Source organism: Carya illinoinensis, chromosome 6, assembly GCF_018687715.1.
Source record: "Carya illinoinensis cultivar Pawnee chromosome 6, C.illinoinensisPawnee_v1, whole genome shotgun sequence".
Classification (NCBI taxonomy): Eukaryota; Viridiplantae; Streptophyta; class Magnoliopsida; order Fagales; family Juglandaceae; genus Carya; species Carya illinoinensis.
Genome location: NC_056757.1, coordinates 8,503,905 through 8,512,543, shown reverse-complemented (window position 1 = coordinate 8,512,543; position 8,639 = coordinate 8,503,905). Strand labels below are relative to the sequence as shown.

The following is an 8,639-nucleotide window of genomic DNA, read 5'->3' as shown; positions in this document are numbered from 1 at the left end:
ACAACAGTTATGTATAATCATACTTTGAAGGAAAAATAATCATGTCTTAGTTGAGAGATTATATTTTAATATCTTTATTCAACATGCATAGTTTGATCACCAGTAGGAGTGTTAAGAAAAAAAAAAAAAACCGAAAAATAGGTTAAACAAGACCTGACCAAATTGGTCTGGTCTGTAGATGGTCCAGTTTGGTTTGTAGCCAATCCGGTCCGATACTGATTCTTAAAAACCAAAACTGGTCCTAAATCGATTTTGTACCGGTTCAATTTGAACCGAACTGACCAATATATGTATATATATTTTTAATTTTTTATATTATACATAACTTTTATATTATATATATTATATGCTAAATTGGTAATTAATATAACATGGGATTTTAATCTTATTATCTAAATCTATTAATCTTATAACATAAAATAAATAACATTTGATATAAGTTAGACATGACTAATTATGCTAAATTATACTATTTTAGTCTTATTATTCAAGTCTATTAATCTCGCTAATAATTTAGACAACACTTATACTATATTAGAATGATTAGACACTAATAAATTAGTAAATGTTAATAATAAATACTAAATTCTAACGATTAAGTTTAATGTTGAAAAAATTATAATAATAAAGTTATATAATGTCACACGTGTAAACGGTAAATCGAAAAAATTAGACTGGCCTGAATTGAAACCAGAAAAACTAAAAGCTCCAGTTTCAGTAATGAATCGGTCCGTATCGATTTTTAAATTTTTAAAATCGGTAAATAGTTGTTCAGTTCTAAAGTTCATAATAAACTTGACTGAACCGGATCGACCCATTACATCCTTCATCAACAGCTAAATGATGATTATTGCTCTACTGCTTCATATATGTTGGCTTTAAGTCAAGAATGGGCATAACTTACCTTTTATACAAAAGACTGGAATATTAATTAGTTTATTTCGAGTTGTTGGCAGCCTGGACCTAACTTCCTAATTTTCTTTATGTAAAGAGAGAAGATAACGTTATTTTACGGACTTCGCGAACGCATAAATGCCCCTTCTACAATTAAAAGTGTGGTTTATAGTTTTTTTCTGAAAATTTACTTGGAAAAAATTTAAAAATAAAATAAAAAGAGTTATGTTATATAGTACGTACTACATCCTCATACATTGTATTTGTGCAAAATTATTCTTAAACTTTTCAATTAACCCTTGTTTGATTAGATAATAATCAAGAGTTGGCAACAACAGGCAAGAGAGAGAGAGAGAGAGAGAGAGAGAGAGAGAGAGATCAGCTTATATTTTTTTATGGACACCGAGTGTCAGGAACAAAATCCCGACTAATCCAGAGGTGCTGGAGAGAGACAGGTCATGTATTTGTCCTTTTGTTTCGTTAGTTGATTTGGTGCAATCAGAAGCACATTCAGCAGGGATGTTATAAACACTCAGACCCATCATTTCGTAGTTCTTAGATTCTCCAAAGAAGTGTAAAAATTCAGTTCCTTCTGGTTATTATATGGTGCATGTAGTCGACTAGTCATTAACAGGTGGTCATGTAATGATCATGAAGTCACAATCATACATCCCAAATGCTCTCAGGAAATTAAAATACTTGTAGCCCACCACACTTGTCAATGGGAGATGCAGGACAAATGATACAAGGAAATAAAAGCAAATCAATAAAATAAAAGGAAACACAATCACAAACCATATATAGCTTGAGCTTCCTCCTTCAGTTGTAAGTCAAAATCAATGAAAAAGTACAAGACCGCTAAGAAACACCAATGATGAACACATGATTCCTCTGCAGCATTTAGTCTTTCTAATGGTACCCATTGCAAAAATCCTCAATATGACAAAAGTAGCGTCCTAAGTCTCCATTGATAAAGAAATGGGTAAAGATGAGTTTACGTGTGGTCACCGGCATCCTAGTTCAGCCCTTCCTTCAGCATTGATAGTTGTGTTCCTGCAAATCTTTTGAAGATCAATATAACCAATAATGGTGTCCTCAAAAACTGCATCTCCCAATTGAGCTTCATCAAATGTGGATCCCGATAATACAGCGTTCTTGAATACAGCTCCTTGGAGATTAGCTTTCCCAAAATTAACACGATCTAAAACTGCATTTGAGAAATTTACACCTACAAAAATAGGGGTCTCCATTAGTTTCAGGGATTTTTGCAACATCTTTCTTGGTTTTCTATTAACCAAGAAAAATGAGACAGTTGTTTGCGAAAGGTGAGTCAGCTTGCAGACCTTCTTAGAACTCACAACACACACACACACACACACACACACACACACACACATATATATATATATATATAGAGAGAGAGAGAGAGAGAGAGAGAGAGCCCAAAAATAAGCTAAGATTGTTAAAACATTTTCAAATTAAGAAAAAGCCTACAAAAGGATGCTAAAAAATGTGTCACAGTATCAAGAGATGGAACCTCACGTCTATCTGGTTTCAAACAGCTCTATTTTTATTCCAAAAAGAGAGCTAATAGCTTCAGAGTGGTTATATAAATATATTAGCAAAATAGGATTTTTATCCAAGGCAACTGGAGATAATGGGGGATCGACCCTGGGACATGGCACCACAAAAGGGCTGGCAGATGCCGGAAGGTCACAACTCACGAGGCCTTATTTTCAACATACTCCTGTGTCTACATATAAACATACTCGTGGTTTACATAGCAAACTTAAATATGTCCAATTTGTTCTTCATGGCACTGTTTAATTTACAGTACCCTTGTATAGAAGATTGGCTTGAAAAATTTCTAACCATATGAACTATAAATAGGGGATATTTCAATTACACAACTCAAATGATGAGATGGGAAATAGGAAACTACCCTTGAAGCTAGCTCCAACAGCATAAGCCTTTGACATCACCACTTCTGACATGTCTGCTCCATCAAACTTAGCATCTGACATAAGTGCTGCTGCAAGAGACTTACCCTTTAGGTTGGATGCATCATTAGTGTAATCACAGAACCGAAGATCAATCGCCTTGTCATAAACACCATTTGCCTGACCTATTGTGTTACCAACAAATGCTTTCTCACACCGATTGGCATCTGTTGATAATGGAGGCAGCCTCTGCATGCCAAACACATACACTTGTTCATGTCCTTTACAAGGAAAAATTGTATTCTCCCACGAAATAATAACCAGCAATTTTCGGGTAATTATATCACATCCTTACCAACAGCAAGCCAGGCAAAACTAAAAAGCATACTAAGAAACCAATGGAGTGAAAAGATTCCATGCCATCAGAGGATGAAGCAATAGCTCATTTGCTGATTATGCCATCTACTACAGATCATGCAACAACCATGTCATTCTCTACTTCCCTTTTATTAAATTTTCTGGGAAAATATTTTTCACTCATATCACAAACAAATCAAAAGCTTTATGTGGGGTCAGAAAACCAGCAAACTATTAGCTGCAAGAAATCAGTTACCTATTAATATCTTAAATAGAAAAACATATTGAAAAAGGATAAGAGAAAGTTTCCATACGAATCATATTTCAAAGAAAGAAAATTTTCTACAGGAGGATAAATTTGGATTCTGAATCTAACTATGTATTATGTGCACGAAGAAATGTTAATATCTTTGATTGATGGTATCTAAATGTGTATTATACGCATGTAGAACTGTTAATATCTTTGATTATTGGTAGTAGTCAACCCGTGGGTTGGAGGCAAATAATTCGAACACCTCTATTTACATTGCTTTCTGGAGGGGTAAACTGACCAAGTTTATGTCATGTTCCAATAGTACGTCCATCAGTGGCATGATCATCAAAATGAGGCAAGGCTCTCCAATAAAACCAAGCATCAAGTACAAGTGAAGCAGAGACCTATTATTAGGGCTAGCTGCAAGCCACAGCATGGTTAATTAAGGTTGTGTGAGATTAATCACGCTGCTAATGGGGTTAGAGGCATACAAAATCAGGCTGCAAAAAGGAGTATAAGCGTCGTGTTAACCACATAGAAACTGCATGATTTGATTTCTTTTCAGATGAGAAGACAGCTTGCAATACGCCAGGAGTACACATTTGTTATGAATCAAAAGCTATTATTCATCCGAGAGGGATTTAAAATGTGAGAATAAGCTGACAGAGAGATTTTCTAGTTTCATCATATACAGTCCTTTTGTGTTTGATTAGATTTTAGTTCCATCTGGTTGAGAAAAGTGCTCATTAAATCAATCCAAAAATTTCAAGCCAACTTCAAGTAGATAATGGTTGAAGAAGGTTCAGTTGCAATGGAATGTAGAACCAATGAGCAGGTCCCATCATTCATATGAACCCACCAGGAAAATTTTTAAGAATGATCTAGCTCTGGGAATATTCCATCCACAAAATCAATATTATTCTAGGCTCAAGTCCCATTCTCATGTCGCAAATCCAGGTGTAATGGTTATCCCTATCACGATGTGGAGAAACGAGAACAGCCATGAGGCTAGAAAAGTGATGAGTGATTAGGATATTCAAATGGGACAGTCGAACAAGCCACAGATTGAGTGGAGGGACCATCCATGACCATTGATAAGAATATTGAGAATATAGTATTGCCTTTCCCTAGCTGAAATAATGCCACCTCTTTCTACAAGAAAAGGTAAGGGATAAGATCACAGGTTCAAAATCCAACGGGGTGGTATATTCATCTGAGAAGAATTATGACTAGAAGAAGCCTCAGTCTTCACATTACCTCAATTGTGGCATCTCAATATCAGAGTCATTGTCCAAACTGTTACTATTAATTAAGAAAATCACATTTTTAATTTTATAACAAGATAACGTTTGATACAATTAGATATTTATAGTACAATGACAGGCAGTCCTAATTTTGAAACCCAAATCCATTCTACCTCCCATTTAAAGCTTCAAGTTATTGGGAATTAAACACAACCATAATGCATGTTTCACTTAATCACGTAATAGATTGATGCAACAGATATTCCTCTAATGGTTAGCAATTGCTTACATATTGATCAAGTATTAGTGAGTGTTATATGAAATATTTACAAAAGAAGAGTGCTACCAACCTGGCCAGCAGCAATTACAGGCGAGGCAGCAGTCACAGCCCAAACCGCGAGAATTCCACAAGCTACACTTTTAAGTTCCTTAAATTGAAATAAGCCTCCCTTGGATTCGGAACCATCTCTAGCTACTGCAGGCGCACCAAACACCAATAGCATCAATCAGCTTGACAACTTCAACGACACTAGGCGGGTACCAGCAAAAGACCTTTTTTTTTTTTCAATTTATTTTATTTTCCCCCTCTTGATGAGTAAGTTTCTCAAGGGGAAGTGAGAGAGTTGAACCAATCAACTCTGCTACATGAAAAGTGGTAACCATCCGATTGTTTACCGAAAGAAATATTGGATTGGTTCTATATAAGCAAAGCAATTGACATGAGTTGAATCAAATATCCACATTTTATGACGAGTAAGGTGATTATGGGGAAAAAACTGCAAAGTTAACTGGTTACTCATACGCAAACTCTGTTTGAAGTAACTATATTACAATCTTAATTATCTTTGAAGTCTAATAAATAAGCATTAAATACAAATGGGTCCGTGCTTTTTATGGCTAGTACTCGTCTTTCATCAACTTGATTCAGGTTTCCAATTTTCAATCTTACAAACATTATAAATAGAGAGAGAGAGAGAGAGAGAGAGAGAGAGGATTTGAAGTTTTCTTTTAAAGGATGTAGGGGTCATACCAGAGCAAGTGATTCTGATGGATGAGTGGAGTTCTGGAATGGGGAAAACGTGGCGTCTCGGAGAGGAAATCCGCAGACAGAAGCCGTTTCGGGGGAGTGGAAATGAAAGAGTTGCCATTTTTGTGAATTGTGGAAAGCTTTTTCGTCGCTTTCTTTCTCCGACTGTGAGTTTGGAGAAGGCTTCCTTACTTATCCGTTGATGGTTCTGGCAGGTACATACGTTTATATGACGTGGCACGACACGTAAGACCAGAGAGGTTAATGGACACAAGTAGATATGATGTAAGCTAACGATAGATATCACAGTGAACTTTTCACCTCGAGCGAGAGGATAACGGTTTCAATATTTATGGGTAAGATGACCCTGAGACGAAGGTTCTCCCCTTTTTGTTAGTTCAAAGAACGGGTGGACAAAGGCTCCGACCACTTTGAGTCCGTCAGAATTTTGACATTATTTCGACTTCGATTGAGTTAAATTTTTTAAAAATTAGAGTCAAAGTCGGAGTTACTTTAGCTTAAAACTACTACACCATTTAAAAAAAGGTTTGGTGTAATTAAAATGATGTCATTCCGTTTAAACAAAACGGCGTTATTTTATTTACAAGGGAGTCCCTTTATTTCATTTTCAATTATTCTCACACAGGAACTCTCTCTCTCTCTAGTTCTCCTTCTCCAACTTTTCTCTCCATGTTGCTTGCACCGCCGCTAGTCACCGTAGAGAGAACTCATCTGCCATTCTTTCTTATAAGCCTTATATATTATATTTTATTATAAAGGTTTTAATTGTTTGTTAATTGAATGATTTAGAGTTAAAAAATTGTTGAAGTTATTTATAAAATTTGTTTTTTTTTTTTGTTTTGTTTTGTTTGTTTTTTTTTTTTTTTTTGGTTGTTGATTTATTGTTTGAATGGGAGGGTTTCTATTTTTTGGGCTTTAGTCATGAGACTTGTGGGATTTTATATGAGAAAAATCGAATGGTGTCTCCTTCAGACAACATCCGCTTGATGTTTGCTCGAGCCTTCGCTTGAGTTTGGCTAGAGCAAATGTTTAGTCTTTGTGTTTTATTTATTTTTAATACCACAAACACGACTTTACACATATGTTTTTCCTTCCCAGCTTGTTTCTAATGTGTAGGTAATTTTTATAACATGTTAAATGACAGTTGTTTGTTAATTATTTCAAATTATTTTCATAACAAATTATGGATGCTACACCATCTACCACAATTTTTCACAAGAGGATGACGTGCAGCCGTTGGCGTCATCGACAAGTACTTTGGGCCATAGACCCCCATCTAGAGCAACTACCTCATATGCAAGTAGTCGAATCCCAATATATCTAAAACATGTTGATATGCTTAATGAGGAGGAGGAGTTGATAACGTTGAGGCTAATTAATCAGTATGACCTATAAAAAAAGGTTGTGAACACGGTAACATTTTACCAAAATTCCTGGTGATCGTAAGAACCCGCAGGCTTGATGCCACTATTGTGGGCGATTATATGATTGTCAATTTGAAGAAGCAAGGCACGCCAGTATTGATAACACATCTTACGGGCTGCCAGCGGTGTAAAATATACAAAGAATTGGTGGCAATTGATCAGACGAAACTGAGTTACTAGACTTCTACAGTCTCTGATGGCACACAAATAAGAAGCTTTCAATCCTTCAATACAATGAGAAAATGTTGAGGGATGTTCTTGCAGAAATGATCATCACTGATGAGATGCATTTTATCACGGTTCACAAGGCAGGTTTCCACAAATTTGTGCACACTTTAGAGTCACGATTTCTCGTACCTTTTATGGTATACGATGATGCTTGATTCTTTTAAAAGGTATGCCAAAGAGAAAGCAATGATGAAGGAAATGTTTGTTACTACTGGTTAGAGAGTGTCATTTATGACTGATACGTAGACCTCTATACAAAATGTGAGATACATGTGTATCACAGCCCACTTTATTGACAGTGAGCAGACATTGCTGAAGTGGATTATTGGCTTCAAAAAAATTGTTGATCATAATAATTCATCTATTGGAAAGGAAATGGATGACTGTATAAAGGATTGGAGGTTCAAAAAAGTGTTTTGTATCATAGTTGATAATGTTAGTGTGAATGACACATCCATTAATTGGTTAAGATGGAAAACGACAATAAAGGAGAATATCATTTGTGACACCAGTTTATCCATATCCAATATTGTGCTCATATCATCAACCCCATAATTTATGAGGGGTTAAAGGAGGTTGATGATTTCATTACTAAATTCTGAAACTTTATGAGATATGTGAGGGCTTCTCCTAGTGCTACGCTAGTTCAAGGCAATAGCCGAACAATTTGAGATCCTATCTTTCAGTATGTTGCAAATGGACGTTCCAACTCAGTGGAACTCTACATACATAAAAGTACCAAATAGTGTTCAAACTGATAGAGGTCGAGGATATGGGCATGAGGTATGCTTTGCTGGAATCAGTTTGAGAGAAAAGGGGGCTCGATGTGCAAGACACAGTTGATTAGGCTAATGTCAGGTATTTTATTCAATTTTTGAAATTATTTTATAACATAACTATGCAGTTATCTGGGACATGATATCCTTCTATGAACATGTACTTCGAGGAGCTCTCGGAGCTTTTTGACCACTTGCAATAAAGTTGTGTTGACTGTATAAGTTTGTTGAATGTTATGTCTATAAGGGTGAAATATAAATATAATAAACATTGGAGGGATGTTGAGAAGGTAAATATATTATTATTTGTGATTGCGATCCTTAACCCTTGATATAAGTTGGCGATTCTAGAATTTTGGATCAGGGATGTCCTTACTGATGAAGACGCTGATAAGTTTATTGGAGAGCTTAAATGTGATATTGATGATTTATATAGTCATTGCAATAATAGTGGTCAGTCTTCAACTGAATGTGA

General features: G+C 35.6%; 1 protein-coding gene across 1 annotated transcript; it reads right to left on the bottom strand.

Annotated features, from left to right (window-relative positions):
• Nucleotides 1–1,666: 1,666 nt before the first annotated feature.
• LOC122314358 (thylakoid lumenal 17.4 kDa protein, chloroplastic) lies at nt 1,667–6,035 on the bottom strand. Its single transcript, XM_043129883.1, has 4 exons — nt 5,719–6,035; nt 5,039–5,163; nt 2,837–3,083; nt 1,667–2,122 (listed from the first exon to the last, which is right to left on the bottom strand). Exons 1-4 carry the CDS (start codon nt 5,834–5,836, stop codon nt 1,899–1,901), a joined length of 714 nt encoding a protein of 237 aa, XP_042985817.1. The 5' UTR covers nt 5,837–6,035; the 3' UTR covers nt 1,667–1,898.
• Nucleotides 6,036–8,639: the final 2,604 nt, after the last annotated feature.

Excerpts from the sequence above, each read along its gene's own strand:
- LOC122314358 (XM_043129883.1), bottom strand. The coding sequence starts at position 5,836 with ATGGCAACTCTTTCATTTCCACTCCCCCGAAACGGCTTCTGTCTGCGG. Across the intron at positions 5,164-5,718 it reads CATCAGAATCACTTGCTCTG|TAGCTAGAGATGGTTCCGAA; the intron begins GTATGACCCCTA and ends GTGCGCCTGCAG. Across the intron at positions 3,084-5,038 it reads CTGTAATTGCTGCTGGCCAG|AGGCTGCCTCCATTATCAAC; the intron begins GTTGGTAGCACT and ends TTTGGCATGCAG.